This window comes from Typopeltis vanoorti, chromosome 5 (assembly GCF_054136105.1).
Source record: "Typopeltis vanoorti isolate ZY-2024b chromosome 5, IOZ_Tvanoo_1.0, whole genome shotgun sequence".
NCBI classification, from domain to species: domain Eukaryota; kingdom Metazoa; phylum Arthropoda; class Arachnida; order Uropygi; family Thelyphonidae; genus Typopeltis; species Typopeltis vanoorti.
The window spans coordinates 141,815,559-141,833,930 of record NC_143553.1 but is presented as its reverse complement, the minus strand read 5'-3'; the positions used below and the strand labels follow the sequence as shown (position 1 = coordinate 141,833,930).

At 35.7% G+C, this 18,372-nt stretch overlaps 1 protein-coding gene across 1 annotated transcript; it reads left to right on the top strand.

Annotated features, from left to right (window-relative positions):
* Positions 1-2,499: 2,499 nt before the first annotated feature.
* Naa40 (N-alpha-acetyltransferase 40) lies at positions 2,500-16,399 on the top strand. Its single transcript, XM_090392793.1, has 2 exons — positions 2,500-2,622; positions 15,345-16,399. Exon 2 carries the CDS (start codon positions 15,380-15,382, stop codon positions 16,040-16,042), a length of 663 nt encoding a protein of 220 aa, XP_090248919.1. The 5' UTR covers positions 2,500-2,622; positions 15,345-15,379; the 3' UTR covers positions 16,043-16,399.
* Positions 16,400-18,372: the final 1,973 nt, after the last annotated feature.

Sequence of the window (18,372 nt, the reverse complement as noted above, 5' to 3'; positions counted from 1 at the left end):
TCAACTGAAGAAAATCAACATTTCAGGAAAGGAATCAAAACACTCAGAATGGTTGGTGGCATTAGGAAATTGATAAAGACACCAAATTAACATTTTTAAGCTTAAGGAGGTCAAAAATTAGAATTTGGATACACTTTAACATAGCATATCATGGCAAAAATGAGCCCCAATGCCACCTTTCAGACATAAGAAGTCCAAGAGTAATCGGGAAATCTGAGACAAGTGTTTGAAGTTTCAAAAGTCATTATAGCCATCAACTTCAGGCATTCCTTTCCTCACCTAGTCAACCAACTTGTTTATTCAAAATTGAACCTGTATCCATCTGCGAATGCAGAAAATTTTATATCCTACAAAAAGTATGATGTACTGAATTCCACACAAACTGTTTATATTGAACACTTCAACTCAAAAAAATATAATAAAAATACTGCGTCCCATGTTCCTTTACCTATTTGTAATGAGTGGCATGGCTTTTTTTTTTTTTTTTTTTGTCACTGAAATTTCTGAGATGATATGTTAAAGTGTATCCAACTTACTCCTATTTTTCAGGAGTAAGTTGGATACAGAAACATTTCATTAAAGGCAGCCTTCTTCTCTAAATTGACTTCTTTCCAGGTTTCCTCTTTACTTCACTTATCTCATTGTCTTGGAGAGATACTGCTCACAATCCATTTTTTATGCTAATATATAATGAATATCCCTCCTCATGAAAAGTAAGCATGAAACTATTTTTATGCGTTATTAATATCATAAGCCCATGCAAATTTTAGCAGTCATAGCCTAAATTAAAGATGCCATGAAATTATATTCTTGGTTTAATCCTTTATCCACGTGTAAACAAACAAAGTTTGCACATGAAGTATTTTCAGAACAGGGAAACTCATATAGAGAGCTAATCCAGTGGTGTAGCTAGAGATTTTGCCGCCCGGGGGGCGGGCAGTCCCTGCGTTTGGCGCCCCTCTCAATACATTCTAAAATGTTATTTTTCTTGCTTTTCTGTAGTAAAATCGTTGATGACATTGGCAAAGTCTATTTCATAGTAATGTTGGTAATTCTTAACCAATTTTATTCAGAAAAACTCCTCTCACAACTAACAACAGTTACAGCAATTGTGAGGAAAATTCGCAGTAGTATTGCAATATTTGGCAATGAGTTCTCGAGACTGTATTTTAGAATTAACTGGAAAAGTTCAAAAAGGTTCAAAGTGCCGCCCCCCCCCAGCTACGCCCCTGGGCTAATTCCTTCACTTGCCTTAGCATCCCATAATGCAAAGCATGTATCCTTATTCAGGAAGGATATTCTCCCTGAACACACACACTATACCCTTCACATTCAATCCCACTAACTATATCATCTTCTGTCAGTCATGTCTCACTAATGCCAATAACCTTTGGCCAGGATGAACTAACCAATACCAAATTCCTCTCCCTTGTTCCAAATGATCCTAGCATTAGTGTACATAAAGTACAAAAGCCCCTTAGGCCTACTGCTATCCTGACGCTTTATACTATGTCATTCTGGTTTGTCACCAGTAGTACTAACTTACATTTTATACATATTCTTACACTCAACTGCCTCACTGATCCATTTAACAATTTCCTCCCTAAAAGTTTCCCTGATTTTGCACATCCACTTTCACTTCATTCAACAACAGTTTTTTTCAGACTGAATACTAAATCCATTCTGTTGCAAACCATTCTTCTTGTATAAGTCCTTTCACCCATCAAACTCACTACAAACTCCACACCACTCCTCCTGCATAAACTACACACCGAGTCATTCGCTGTTAGGGTCTACTTCTCAGCTCTCTGTCATACCGTAGTAACAGACTCACTATCTTAACTCTTTTGCTACTTCCGGTAATTCTTTCATGTCCTCTCTCATGGCATACTTTTCTCCTTTCAAATCATTCATTCCAGCCAAAACAATCAACTCTTTCACTTTATCCTTTTGTACTCTGCCTCACTAGCATCATTAATTTTTGCGCTCGGAAAGCTCGATTTTGTCAATATCTCGCCAACCACACACACCTTTATGACAGAACCGCCGTACAACACTCGCTTCTTGATTTCTCTCTTAGTCAAGCACTCATTTCTCTTATCTCACACCTTTTTTTCTGATATCAGCTGACCCACTCGCCAGACGTTTCTGCGTTCGTTGCAGCTTCTATTTCGTCCTGAGTACAACTCTGCGTATATTTTATAAAACACAGCTTTGCCTTTGTTGGCTTTAAAGTCACCCGAATTCTCATATATAGTATGCAAACATTAATTGCCACAATTATTCAAATAGTGGCAACAGCCTCTCCTCTTGCTTAGCAGCGACCTCTTATCAGTTTATTTATTTCTGAAAATTTGTTTTTTTCTTCTCTGAACAATTGTAATCATTCTGGAGGGGAGAACAAAATTAATTACTTCTGAGTTCCACTGCATCTTTACTACAGTTAAATAAATAAATCAGTTTAAACTATCTTAATGTAGATGGCGCTACATGTATTGTTATGACTTGTTAAAGCCCAAAGCAAAGTTGCGCGTAATAATAAGTTGTAATATTATGTGCTTGTTACTTTTTTCGCCCCCGATTTTGGTCTATTTTTTACGTGAATAACGAGGTTAATCAGAGGTAAGCATTCTCCAGTTTATAAATGATAACAGCTACTTACGAATTTTTTTAAAAAAAATACTGTTTTATGTCAGTTTTTGAGAACAGTTTCAGATCTCGACGCATAATTGTATTTATTTTTTTAATATATCTTGAGATCTCTAATATCGGATTAGTAAACTGTGTGTTAAAGAAGACCTTACAAATTAGTTTTTTTAATATACATTGATATGTGAGATATTGCGAATGATTGAATGATGATGGCAGTGTTCGAAAATAAAACGCAGTTGAGCCTAACATGTTAAGAGGAAGGTTGAGAATAAGTGAAATAGGCGTGATGAATGCAGTAAAAAGTAACATGTAATTATTAGATAACTTTTAAATGTTTTATTTAATAAAGTACCGATCCGATTTTGATTATCCTTATTCAGCACTGCAGTATAGTATGATGCTATCCATTCCCTTTTCTTTAGTTCATTGGGTTGATCGATAACTTCATTATGAAGTCAAAAAAGTTTGTTTTCAGTTTTTAATAATACCATTAACTTACATTTCGATTCTAACGGGAAATTATGGGCAATCCTCGCCATACAAGGAAAATTACGTTATAACTCCCTGGAGGTGTCAAATAATAATAATACTCCAATTTTAAGTATGCATGAAATTTTGGTTTGTTGATGTTTCCAGATGCGCGCCATCTGGGTTCGTTTTTTGTGAATTTAACAACATTGATTATCATAGGTTTGCAACGTGACCTTAGGATTCGTTATTCTGTTTCAATGAAATGGCAAAACCAAAATTGTAAACATAATTTAAGAACCAAGTGAGATCTTAAAGCCAAAATGAGGGAGTTAAACTGTAACGTTAAGAGTCCTGAAAGATTCTTATGCTATAATGAACAAAACTGCAACCATTTTTTTAAGGTGCTGATTAAGTGGAATTCATTGACAGTATGAGATCAGAATTGATATGAATCATATAGTTGTACAGAATGCTTTATTTTATTCGTATGGAGTTTCCTCCCTTTTTCTCCCCTGTCTCTCCTGGGGCGAGTTGAGCTCCCTCATGGGGGGGTTAAGTATTTATGACTGTAGCTCCATGTGTGTTCATGGGGCCAGTTTGCCTGGTTGCAGGATTAAAAACCCTGTTGTCCACGCCCAAGACCGGCTAACTTGGCTATGGCTGAGGAAAATCTTAATGCTTCTCACGTCACTGACGGGAATCAAACCTAGGACACTCCTTCCCCAGGCATATGGTTGCAAAGCACATAGCCACTAGGCTAACCGAGCGGACTACAGAATGCTGAAATTATTATTCAGAACTTCCATAGAGTCACAAGACTCGCTTCTGGAGGCTCATCTTAGTTAATGTCTGTTATGCCATTTCTTAAACATGTTCACTCTCACCATGCTCTCAGGCAATGCTTTCCTTGGTCCAACCACTCTCTCTCAAATAAATAATAATAAACAGGCTAGTTTTCATCCATTTACTCACCACTTACTTTTGCAGTATCCGGGGATGGGCCCTCGTCCTTTTTCCTACCTTTACCCATTGACAATCTAGTAAATGCCTTTCTGAAGCTTAAATCATTCATGTCATTCCTTCATCTTCTGTCTACAAAACTACAGTTTGCATGTTCGTGAGTGTTCCTTATGAGGTCTGTCCTCATAACCAACATTCCACAGTCATTTAATTTTTGTTATCCACCTTTATACCTTCTCTGAGGTTATTTCATCCCCTTGAAATTCAGATGATAGATCTGAGCATGTTAATTAATTCAGACATGGTCTGATCGGGGTTTTATACAATGAAACCACCACCCTCTTATCTCTGCTGGTCAGCTTTCTTAGTACTGCAGCAGTCCTCTAGATTCCCTTTGCCACCTTTTGCAGTATGTCCTCTGAACTTCCAGTTCCTATCAACCATTACAAGATCTCCTCCTCTTGTATAATTCCACCAATAGAGTATGCAGTCCTCTCTCTTTATCATCTATGGATCCCAAATTTCAAGAGTTATTAGTATGTACATGAAAAACCTGTCTTGGACATTAACAATTAGCATTTCACAATGCTCTTCTATGACCACTACTGTTTAACTTGTATATTAATGATATTGTGCATAATTTGATAGGATAGTCAACTGTTTGCAGATTTTTCTTTATGCGAAACCCATCTATGACAAGTAAATCTACAGTGTATTAGTAGCATGTATTAGCTAAGGTAAAGGTTCCTAAACTTTCTAGGGTTAGGGCACCTTAGTGTCTTGTTAATTTTTTCATGGTACCCCTAAGCCAAAAGAAATACTTAAGTTATGTTTATTAAGCAGTGAAGTCCAAAGTACTTAAATATTGTGTCCTAACAAATTAGTAGTCATTTAGAAGAACAGTGGTTCCCAAACTGTGTGACCTGGTACCCTGGTCATTACACCATGCAGTTTGGGAACCACTAGGCTAAGGGTTAGAAAATCCAGAAATCTTACTCTAGAGACCAAACAAGAAAAAAAATTTTTTTTCAAGGCAGTTGAGGCCTCTTAACCACCCACTGCCCTTAATCATAAGGAGTGCTATATATTTCATCTATATTGATGTCAGTGTGAAGCAGATTTGTAGTGTCACACTAAGTGACAAATCACTATCTAAAGATATTCGCTAATCTCAGTACCCTTCAATGAAATTTGCACCTATGCCTGTTAGTGAGTGTGCTACCCACTTTACCAACCAGAGTGGCAATGATACGTATTTTGCAAGTTATTAAAAAATGATGCCAGTGTTAATGAGAGTAACAGAATTTGAATAGGACGGTAATATGGACAACTGCCGGCCTAATCATACCCATAATTAATAGGTGTGCCAGTAAAATGCTGCTGAGAATAGAGTTGTATGCTTTTAAAGAATAGATGGAACATTGTGTGCTTTATTATAACCATATTGAAAGAAGCAAAAAAAAAAAAAAAAAAAAAAATTGGAATCTCGGGTGATAGTGGAAAACATAAATGAAATGTAGCAGTACACTGTGGGGGGGAGGGGGAGACAACACAGAAGATGCCTTAAAGATGAGAAAGATATTGACTAGTAGGGATAAAAAAAAAAAAAAAAAAAAAAAGATGATTATTGCTCCCTTTTATAAAACCTTCGTCAGACTGTCTGTGGTAATGTGCAATTTTGATCATTTAGATCAGATTATTTTATCAGTTATTTTGGATCACTGATAAAATAATTTTTGAAAAGACTGACAATAAAGCAGGTAATATCAGTAATTTAGAACTGACTACAGGATCAAATTGAAGTAATGTAATCTTGTAGCTAGAGATGGGAGGAAACAATGTTAGGTAGAAACATGAGTTGGTAAGATACTTTGTACTGAGTTGATGAAATTCATCAACTTAGTACAAGTTGATCATGTCTTAAACTCATTCAACACACACACACACACACACACACATATATATCAGTGCTCATTCATTCAGACATTCCACTCACCAATTTCTCTCCATGCTAAGAACCTACTCCTGTTAATACCTTGTTTATACAGTTTCCAGGGATGGCTTCTTGTTCTACCTCTTTCATTCTATGAAATTTTTTCCATATTAATCTGGTAGCAACTTTTATACCATCCAAATCTCAACAAAAATTATGATGTAAAATTCCCAAGGATTTGAACAGCCCACTTACAACATACCGCATATAGGGCTGATGTAGTTTTATCAATGGAATTTTTGTTCCACCAGAGGTCCATAATAATTGATATGAGATCTAATCAAGGCCTTGTACAACAGAACAATAACCTTTCATTTCTACATATTAAGCTCCTTTGAACTGGTGCCATAATCCACTGTGATAACTTCCCAACTTGTACAATAATCTCTAAACTCCTGGCCACTGCTACTCTCAATCTCTGATCTCCTCTCTCTCTTCTTCAGAACTTCTCTACCAAGTGTATATTTTGCAGCCCATCCTTCACTATTAACTTTCACAAACAACTTTATAATTTGCAACATTGAACTGGTAGTTTCATTCACTTGTCCACTCATACAATGTATTCATATTCTCCTGTAAGTTCACATCTGCTTGGCTTCTCATTGTTCTCCCTCAATTGTTCATCATCTGTATATCTCCAATTAAACCCAAAACAGTATCATTAAGATGAGAATTAAAATGGTCCCAAATTAGACCCTTCTGTGGCATACTTCTTTTAGGACACCCAACCACCATATACAACTTATTGTTACTCATCTGACTGTCAATCACCTATCCAATTTGCTAATCTAGTACCTAATCTGTTCCAGTTTAGTTACCAACTTGTGTTGCAATATATCAAAAGCCTTTGCAAAATTAAAATTTAAGATGCATCTATGATAGATATTTATACCGCTGTACAGTGGTGCACCCAGGATTTAATCTTGGGGGGGGGGGGCGAGTTGAACGGATAAAAATATTTTAATACAATGAATTTGCATTAAAAATATTTTTATCCGTTCAACTAAAATTCGTTAAATTTTATTCATTCAATAAAATTCATTAGGTAATTATAAAAATTTATTTAAAGAATAAAATCCACTTTTCTTTTCTTTTTACAAATCTCTTGAATTATTTCAGTTGTGGTTACATTAATCTCTGTGTGTGTGTGTATATATATGGCAAAGCCAGTCTTTTCAATCGTGATTGTGTCATGGTAGATCTTAAATAGGTTTATAAAAGGTGTAAGTTAGAAAATGACCTTTCACTGACGCATGTTGTTACTGGGAGCGTTGCAAATATTTTTAATACGTTATAGATGTTAGGATATATCATTTTGTCGCACTTTGAAACTGCATCAACGGCATTTTTGCATGGAGCAACGGTTTTTCAAATTTCTTATACCACAACTTCAATTCGGCGTTCAAAATTGCTGGATTTGTAATCACGGCATAAAATTCACATAATTGACGAAAATCTTCCATTGCACTTGCTGTTGGAGCATCTTTTCCATTTGATAGAAGAGAAAAATATATATTTCAAAATGTTGCTGTGCCGAGTGAAATGTTCATGAAGTTGAGTCAATATTTGGTCAATAAATGGAATGAAATAGTTCTCCTGAAATATACTTCTAGAGAATCGTCTGGAACATTGAACCTTAATGTTGGTTTTGATGAAGTCCTTGGCTTTTTAATGTCGATATTAAAATTATTGGCTTTTATACATGCTTCATTGTAAATATCTTTAAATGAAGAATCTGGTGTTTCACGAATGGTATTTAATTGAGCCACAACATCATCAACAAAATTTAGGGCAAATAAGAGGTCACTGTCAGATTTTTGCATTATTTTAAACAATGGTAAGGTGCACACAAATACAGGGTATCCCAAAATTCACGCAAGAAGTAATTTTGATAGAAAACACAGGTTTTTAATTAAAAATTGTAATTTCTTATTGATTCATAAAGTATACAGTATAGGGTTATGCATGGAATAGCATATCGGGTAAATGGCCTCCACGGCTTTGCTGGCACATACGAACTCTTTTGTCGAAATTTTCCATGATCGTTTTGTATAAATGTGGCTGAAATTTGTTGATACAGCACTCGATTTCCTCCTTCAAGGCATGGGTGGTCGTGTGCTTGTTGGCATAAACCTTAGACTTCAAAAAACCCCAAAGAAAAAAGTCCAACGGCGTTAAGTCGCATGATCTGGGCGTCCAATTCTGATCACCAAATCGGGAAATTACATGACCAGGAAATGACTCGTGCAGTAATTGAATTGTTTCTCAGGCTGTATGGCATGTGGCACCGTCTTGTGGAAACCACATGTCAATCACATCCATATCTTGCAATTTAGGCACAAAAAACTGGATTATCATGTCGCGATAGCGAGCAACATTAACTGTTATTGCCTTACCAGCCGCATTTTCGAAGAAGAATGGACCGATGATGCCCCTAGCCCAAAATCCGCACCAAATAGTGACACGTTGTGGATGCGTTTGTTTCTCAACAATCACTCGTGGATTTTCTGAACCCCAAATGCGACAATTTTGTCGATTAACGAAGCCATCAAGATGAAAATGAGCCTCATCGCTGAAGATGATTTTGTTCGAAAAATAAGCATCCACTTGTTGTTGTCCCATAATCCATTCAACGAACTCTCTTCGCTGTACGTGGTCATTTTTAATAACACTGAACTGTCAGCTGTCACGCTGTCTGTTTTTTCTCGTTGGCAACACTTTACTGCACAAATGGCGCTAAATTTAAATCTTGCGTGAATTTTGGGACACCCTGTATTTTTTTCAAGCTAAATAAAGATATTATAAATCTTAAAAGATATTAATATTATAAACAACAAGGATGTCCTGTCTTTTAGGGGTTGAAGAAATTGTGTACCTTTTCAATTATGCCAATGCAATTTCTTATTTGTCACAGATATAGCATTTCCGAGTGCCAAATTCAAACTGTGTGATGCACAATAAACATATTAAGCTTGTCGATATTATTATTACATAACATCTCCAGGTAGTCCAAAGACATGTCGAGGAAGAGCACCTACTCTACAACTCTCAGTCTTCACCAACCACAACTACAATCATCATCATCTATACCAATGCTATCTACCGTCGACCACTGCCACTAGTATTTTCACAGACAATCACAAACATCCATGTCCACGGCGGGATTCGAACTCTCAGCCTTTTGACTGAAGAGTCGGCCAACCAGGCCTGATATATAGATAAAAAATTAAATTTTGTGGATAAAAATTAAAACAAAGTTTTAATTTTTATTAAACAAATAAATAAAATGATATAATTATGTTACTATTTACTTTTAATGAGATGGATGAGCTTCTCGACCAGGGGCCTGCCCCCCCTGGTGCACCCAGGGGGGGCAGGCCCCTGGTCCCCTCCCTGGGTGCACCACTGCTGCTATATATGTGTCTCCTTTGTCTAATGCATTCATCAGCTTTGTCATAAGTAAATTGATAAAACATCCCTTTAATAAATCAATGCTGACCACTGAGAATACTTCTAATATCAGAAATACTGCTGTTATTTGCCTCCACATGGCACTTATGTGCTGTGGGTCTGATGATAAAATAAAATAAAAATAGAAACTTCTGTGCCTTGTTTTTCTTAGTTATGTTGCTAGTAGAAGAAAGGATGAATATGGAAGGCAGACTTCAGTTGTGGCAGATGGAACAATAGTCACATTTGCTGAAGATATGGGGGAAATGTTTAAGGAGTATTTTGTTGGTGTATTTCATGTAGGGCTAACAGTAGTGTGAAATAGCAATAGAAAGGAAGAAAGACACTTGATAGTACAAGAATGGGAAGTGTTTAGAATTTTAAGTAACCTTGATATTAATAAGGCTGTGGGATTGGAAGGGATATCACCACACATGTTAAGGAAATGTGCAGTTCAACCTTGGTTTGACCTGGTTGTTCAACAGAGGTTTGGCAAAAGGCACAGTCCCAGAATAGTGGAAAGAAGGAAAAATAGTGTCAATGCATAAGAGAGAATCCAAGTCAATTGTCAAACTGTAGATCAGTGTATATATCAAGTGTAGTGGTGAAGGTATTAGAGTGGCTAATTAGAAGCAGAATACAATTGTGGATTGAGAATTGAAGGCTTTCAAGAGAGCAGCATGGGTTTGTTAAGGGGAGGTCATGCTTTAGTAACTTGGTTACATTTTATAATAGGGTAGCTAGCATATTTGGATGGGGGAGATGCTTATACAGTGATTTATTTGGATTATGCTAAAGCATTTGATTGCTTACTGCACAACCTACTGTTGAAATTGGGTAGGATAGGATTGGATAGTCATTTGGTAGCTTAGTTACAAGGCTGGTTGACTAATAGGAACCAGCAAGTTGTGTATGGAGGTGCAGTGACTCAGAAAAGGAAGTTGACGAGTGGAATACGATAGGATTCTGTTCTGGGACCACTGCTGTTAAACTTTTATATCAATGATATAGTTCACAGTGTGAAAGGAGATATTCAGTTGTTTGCTGATGATGCTAAATTAGGAAGAGTAATGTCAGGAATTCTGATGTGTTGTTGTTACAAGAGGATTTGAATAGGTTGGTGCTTTGGGCTGAAGAATGAGGATGTCATTTATTTCAGTCTTGCTAAGTGTAAAGTTATGCATTTTGCCCAGAGAAGATAGAATAAGGTTAACCACATTGGGGCTTTGCTTCAGGAGTTGAGGAAGCAAGAGATCTGAACATCTTGATGGATAGGGAACTAATGGGAGATGATCTGCATCTTCCTTAGTTCTCTGTATTATAATTAGAGACTAAAGCTGACTTCTGACAAAGACTAGTCAGAAGTCAGCTTTAGTTTTTGGTGCTGTTACAGTGATGTTATCTGAATGTGAGAGGAGTGGAAACATGGAAGAGAAGACATTGCATCCAGTAACTTGGAGAGGTACCAGAAGGCGCATTTGTCATGTGAGTAAGATGCATGTTGTCTGCATTTAGCCTTTTAGGTTGGTTGAGTTGGAATTTTTACAGATGTTGTAGGTTACAATATGGGCTTTTTTGATTGGTCCCACTTGATTGTTGGAGAACCAAGGCAGGAATAATGTTGAGGGAGTGGGATTTCATTCCAGCAAGGATTATTAGTTATTTAGTTGGAGCAGGTGTTTGAATTTGAAGAGCAGAACTGGTAATTAGCCCAGTATGTTTGGAAGGAGAGATGGTTAAAAAAAAAAAAAAAAAAAAGTCCTTGAGTAATGTGTAGGTGGATGGTGAAGATAGAATGGTATTCTATTGGATAGGTGAACAATTTGTGTTAATCATTACTAACAGTAAATAATTTGGTACTCTTCAAACTTGATCAATGGAATTAGAGAAGGGATACCAGTTACGAACATTAAAGTCCCCCGAGCACTTATGTTTTTACTTAGGAAATAAGTAAAAAAAAAATATCATAAAAGGTACATTTTGGGATAGACATTATTAATACTTGCATTTTATGATAAGGTAATAAGTGTATTAGATAAGGGAGAATCACAAGAATACAGTGATATTCTTGGACTTTGCAAGCACGTTTGATAGATTACTACATAAGTTGGTATGCAAATACATCATCTGCAGCTTGGTGTACAAGCTGCAGAGGATGGGAATGGATAGTCTATTGGTTAGATGGATCAAAGATTGGCTCTCCCTGAACAATACCAGCAGATTGTGTATGATGGAGCAGTGTCTCAAAAAAAGGAACTAGTGATATGCCCCCAGAGTTCTGTTCTTAGGGCCCTTGTTGCTTAACTTGTTTGTAAACGATATATTATTATTATTTTGTGATCCCTCCAAGGAGTCCAAAAACTCATCGAGGGAGGGCACCTACTCTACAACTGTCTCCACCACTTCCATCCATCTACTCCCCGCCACCACTAGTTTTTTTTTTTTTTTTTGTCGTCTGTAAATTGCTTGTGTCTTGAAGGCTGATTTGTCTACAGGATTAAAAAAACAGTTTCCAGGAGGAAAAAACCCTGTTACCTCCGTATGAGATTGGCTAGCTCATCTTCAATTGAAAAAAAAACATAAAGATTCCTCCAGTCCACATATCTTGTCACGACGAGATATCATGGGGAGTGACTGGGGATCTTCAGTTGTTTGCTGCTGATGTTAACTTCCTTCAGGAAAATTTGAATAGACTTTTTTTACTTGAACAAAGGAGCGGAGGGATTGTAGTTTTAATAACAATGAGTGCAAGATGTTGCATTTTGCAGTGCAGAAATATAGGGCTGTGTACTATATCGATGGTGCTGTACTGCAGGAAGTGGATGAGATTAGAGATTTGGAAGTGATGATTGACAGTAGACTGAAGTTTAGAGGGCATATTGCTAGTGTTGCAAAGACTGCACATTGTACTGCTATGATAAGTACTGTAACTTGTAGGGATAAGGAAGTGGTTGTGCTACTGTATAAAGCACTGGTTAGACCACATTTGGACTATTGTGCTCAAATCTGGTTTCCTGGTTTTCATTGAGCATTTGTTAGTGTTTGCCTTAGAGAACATAAAAAAAATTCATTTATTACTATTATGGCAAAACAGGACTAACATCACACTTTGGACACTCCTTCACACAGAATTAAATGGAAGAAATCAGTGCTATTTAGAATTCATCACAGATCAGAAAGATTATTTTTAGCGTCATTCATGGCTATGAAGCGTTTTCCTAACCTAAACAAGTACGATTGCATTAATTTACCTTAAATTTGGGAGACTGTTATATTACGATCAATTCCAACATAGCTGTAATACTTCTTTTTTACAACCTTAGAGGGTGCTAAATTAAAATTTGATCTTTTGTGTATTACAATTTGAATTGTTTCACTTGCTCATTGTCTTGCATAAAACCCTAACATGCTGTTGTGTGCTCTGAAGATGCTGGCTGAAATCCAGTGAAATATAAGCCAGTTAATAAATATCTTTTTTATAATTTAGTTATTTTCATTATTGTAATACTGTTAAAAAAATTATGGAAAACAATGAATGATTGACAAATTTTAGCAGAGATCCTAAATACCAAATTTTAATTAAATTTCATCTCAGCCAGTTCAAGATTATATCATTTTGAATAATTTTTCCAATAAAAATGATTTAGATGAAAATTGAACTGTGTGAACATATGATTTTGGAGCATGTTAAATTACACATTTCATTAACTTCCATTCAGATAGGGCAGAGTTTGGTACATGTATAATTTTAGAATGTGCAGTAGTTAGTTAATGAAGTAAAAAAAAAAAAAAAAAAATATATATATATATATATATATATATATATATATATATATATATATACACACACCAGTATATGGTTGGTTGACATTGATTAGAGAAAATGATATAAGGGCAACTGCTGCAGAGGATATAACTGAGATAATTGAGCAGTTCATAAAGATTTTTCATCCTTTTGAATGTGACATCACATTCAAACATCATGGAGGGTTTGATAGTAGTGGATGATAAGAAGAGACTGATTGCGAGCAAGAGGTAAATGGGGAATTGAGCAGACTTGATGTTAATAAGGCTGTGGGACTTCATAATATATCACCACTTATTTTGAAGAAATATGCAGGGGAGTTGACATATTTCTTTAATATGAGTCTTACATTGGGTCAAGCAGTGGCGCACTCAGGATTTAATCTTGGAAGGGGCCGAGCACTCATGATTTAAACTTGGAGGGGGGGCGAGTTGAGTAGACGATTTGAGAATTTGCACTACGCATTGCATACGACCTATAACTGAGCATCTGCAGTGATCGCCAATACATGATACCAGTGATCTCCTCAGGCTCAGCTCAGACAAACGAAGTAGCGCTTGGTCTGCCTGAGCACTGCTTCGTTCGCCTTGCATTCAGAGTGGCAGCGATTCCTGAGAGCGATAGGGTAATCCCACATTATGTGACCGCTAATTCATAAGTAGAAACAGAAGACATGACACAACATAAATAAAAAAAAAAAGAATTTTAGTTAGGAAAAGATTTTTAAAAAACTTTTTAGTATTTTCTTTCCTTTTTCTTTTGGAGGGGGCCAGGCCCCTTGCCCCCCTCCCTGAGTGCACCACTGGGGTCAAGTCCAAATGAGTGGAAGGAAGGCACGATTGTACCACTTCATTAGGAAGATGACAGAATTCGAGCATCAAATTATATCAAGTGTTGTAGTGATTAAATGGTTGGAGAATCTAGTGAGAAAGAGGATCCAGAATCAGGTTGAAAATAGTGTTATCTTTGGACAGCACAGATTTATTAAAGGAAGGTTGTGTTTTAGTAATGTGCTTACTTATTACAATAAGGTGACAGCTGCATTGGATGAGGAAGATGGATACATAGTAGTATACTTAGATTTTTCGAAGGCTTCTGATAATTACCACGTGATAAGTTGATATTCAAACTAGAGTGATGGGGTTGGATATTAGAATAGTGAATTAAAGAATGGCTACCTGATAGATCTCACCAAGAGGAAAGTTCTAGTGGTGTCATCAGAGGTCTGTTTTAGGGCCATAATTGTTTAATCTTGTATATTAATGATATTGGGGAAAACTTAAATTGGGTTTTAGTAGTTTGCAAATGATGCAAAGTTGGGATGAACTATGAGGACTAAAGCAGATGTGGCCTTACAAGAAGACTTGAATGGTGGGCATGGGTGTGATGATGGCAGTTCAATGTTCTGAAATGTAAGGTTTTAAAATTTGGAAAATGAAAATAGGAAGTAAAATTTACTTTGCTGGGGATATATTGTTGGATGTGGAGGAAATCGGCAATCTTGGGATGATGATGGATAAGGATCTAAAATTTAGAGGAAAAATTGCCAAAATTGTTAGGACAACACAACGAATTCTGGCAATCGTGCAGAAGACACTGACTTTAGAAGTAAGGATATTCTGATTCCATTGTATAAGGCCATGATTAGGCCACATATGGATTACTGTGCACAGATTTGGTTACTTGGTTTTCAAAACGTCCAGAGGTGATTGACTGAAGTAGTTTCTGATCTCTGGAATGTTAAATATTAAAGGTTGAGAAGATGCAATTTATAGAGTTTGAGAGGGATGTGTCGATCACTTGGTTTGGTTTTTCTGCAACAAATTATTGAAATGCCATCCAGTAATAATGATAAATGACAGTGAATTTGTATACTCACAGAATTATAACATGTATATTAAAGTGTATATTGTTTTGTGTAATAACACATTAACTACATTTTGGAGCAATAATTACAAAAGGTAGTTAATTGATATAAGAGTTATATTTTCATGCTTTTTTCTCTCTCTCTAGGTTATTAAAGATGCCCATTTAGTTCAATATTCTAAATGATGATGGCAAGACATATAAAGAAATCTAACAAAATGAGAATAAGAAAAAGGAAAAATAAAATAGATAATGCAGTTGCAATAGTGAATGCAGCTAATAATTTAGTTAATCCAATGGAAAAACTTGATGCCTTTAAACGTTATGAAAGAAATGGTCTTTCACTCTCTATTATCTCCATCAAGGCATGTAACGTAGACATGAAGATCAGAGACTGGACTTTTCAGTTAACTGAGACAAATATGAAGGAGATGTATGAGCAGAGCGATTGGGGTTGGGATGCAGAAGAAAAAATTTCCCAGCTGAATGATGATGCTGCCTGGTATCTAATTGCACAGAATAAAGATAATAGACCACTTGGATTTGTACATTTTAGATTTGAAATGGATTTGGATTATCCTGTGGTATATTGTTATGATATACAAGTAGAAAAAGATATACAAGGTAAAGGACTTGGAAAGTTCCTAATGCAGATTCTTAGTGGTATGGCTTTTCACCTCAGACTGAAGAAAGTGATGTTAACTGTATTCAAACATAATCCAGCCATGAACTTCTACATAAAGGCTCTTGGATTTGAAATAGATGAAACATCTCCAAGCATATCATTAGAAGAGGCATGCTATGAAATTCTTAGTAAAAGAATCACAAAAAATAAAGTGAAATGAACAATTTCATAATAGCAATATTATATGTTATTATATTAAATAAAATGTGCTTTGAAAATTATATTTTGCTAAGGTAATGTTTATTTAACTTCTAGTATGGAGGCCACACTGTTTCTTAGCAAGAATTAGATTTATTATTAACTTAAAACCTGACATGTGGCCTTCATATTAGAAGTTAAATGAACATTTACTAAACCATAGAAATATTAAACACCGTGTAGAAAATAAATTTTTATTTATTGCTAAATTATTCAATCCAAGTGTATATATATCCAAATATGAGCTATTTAAAAGATTCTCTATTTTGTGCCACAAGAAATGTAATTTATCTGTATATAAATAAAACGTTAAAGCAAATTGATTTGACTAGTTTCTTTATGGCAGTTTCATAGAATTGTTAAAAATTTATAAACTTTTACATAAAAAGTAGCTTACCAATAAAAATCAAATTCCTGTTTTAACTTTTGTAGTGGAACCAGATGACCATATTCATGCTGTCCAAACTATACTATCTCCAGAAGAATGTGGAGATAGTATAGTTATTTAGGAACTCAAAACAGCTATCCTGTTTTGAGTTCCTAAATTAATATTTTAATCAGGACAGTGGCTGTACTCATAACTTCTTAATCAAAAGACAAATGTATAGCAAAATCTGTATATTACTGTGCAGAAAGGTTAAACTCAACTGTAGGTTGCAGAATCCAAATAATTGAATTAACCAATGTATGTTAATGTGACATACAATTGTCTGCTTTACCAAGCAGGGAAGAACTTTCAACATCATTATTGGAATAAACATATAGTACATTAGTATAATGGGTGTCAGAGAGCTAAACCAGAAAACACTGTTCAAGAGAACAAGCTTTTTTCTAATCCCTTTCTTAACACTCAAATTCAACTTCCATGGATTCCCCTTTATCCTCTTTCTTCCTTTCATATGATGAAAAATTTCAAAAGATCCAAAAACTTCAGAAGTTTATGGATCTCTATCATATCATCCCCTCTTCCTGCTTACTAGTGTCTGCAGATACAATGTCACCTTTGTTACTGTTCTTTACACCCTTTCCATAGCTTCTTTATCCTCTTGGGACCTAGGATACCAAATCTGTGCTCAGGAGTTCAGGAATGTTACACCATAACAAAATAATTGTTCAAGTTTTCTCTCTTTCTTTCCTTCTCCCTCTTCCCAACTTACTTGTGCCCTAAAGCAACTTGTAAAAAGTACTGTTACTGTTTGGTCTCTATAGTAGGACTCTGTATTATCTAATCCTTAGCCCATTCATGAAACCAATGTGCTGTAGGTTGTTGTCTGTCATGGATAAGATTCACAAAACAATAGGAAAAAGCATCTGTATACTATAATCACTGCCAGCACATGTAGAAAATAAGAATGCATGCTAATAAAGTCAGCTGATTTGTCTCCATAGCACAACTTTCTTTATGGTCATCTAATTAATCACGGCAAGCTATTAAGCATGCAATTGAAAACAAACATTGTAGTAGTTCATTCCCTAATCTCTTGGTTGAGAAAATGTATAACAATAGAATGTACAACCCTTTCAGTATTTTGTATTTTGTCTGATCTTGAATTTTTTATGGCTTTTTCTTTTAATGAATTTCAACCACGGGTAATCTTGAGCTGTAATTGTTCTGCATACCTATTTCCATTATTGTGAACAACTGCAATCATTTATCATGCATCCCTCATCTTTATGTTTAATGACATGCAGAAAATTATTCCACCTTAAATTATAGAAATTAAAAGTATCAAATTTAATTTTAAAATGCCTGAAACAGTCCAGCATGATACATTGTTGTTCTATCATTCATATTCAGAAGTACAAAAAAAAGCATTCTGGAAGCTAAAGAAATCCTACTGAGTAAGGAAAATATAAACATTAATCCTAGCATTCTGCTCTGCAATTTATTCATGCAGAGGTCATAAGATATGAAACACAATGACAGCAACAGCGATTCACCAATCTGTATGAGCAGTAACGAAATTTTAGTAATTATTATTATTATTACGGGTGACTCCAAGGAGTCCTTAGACTCATCGAGGGAGGCCCTAAACATCATGTCTATTACAACTATTCAACATTCACATAGTATCTATCATACTTTGCCTTGAACTCATTCACTGTCATAGCACCCGCAACAGACTCTGGCAGCTTATTCCACTCATTCACCACTCAAAAAGTAAAAAACCCAGCTCTGACACCCTTACTAACCATACTCTTGCCCAGCTTCCATGGATGTCCCCTAGTCCTTCCACCACCAGTCCTGTTTTCAAAAATATCCTCTGAATTAATCCTATAGAAACCCTTCAG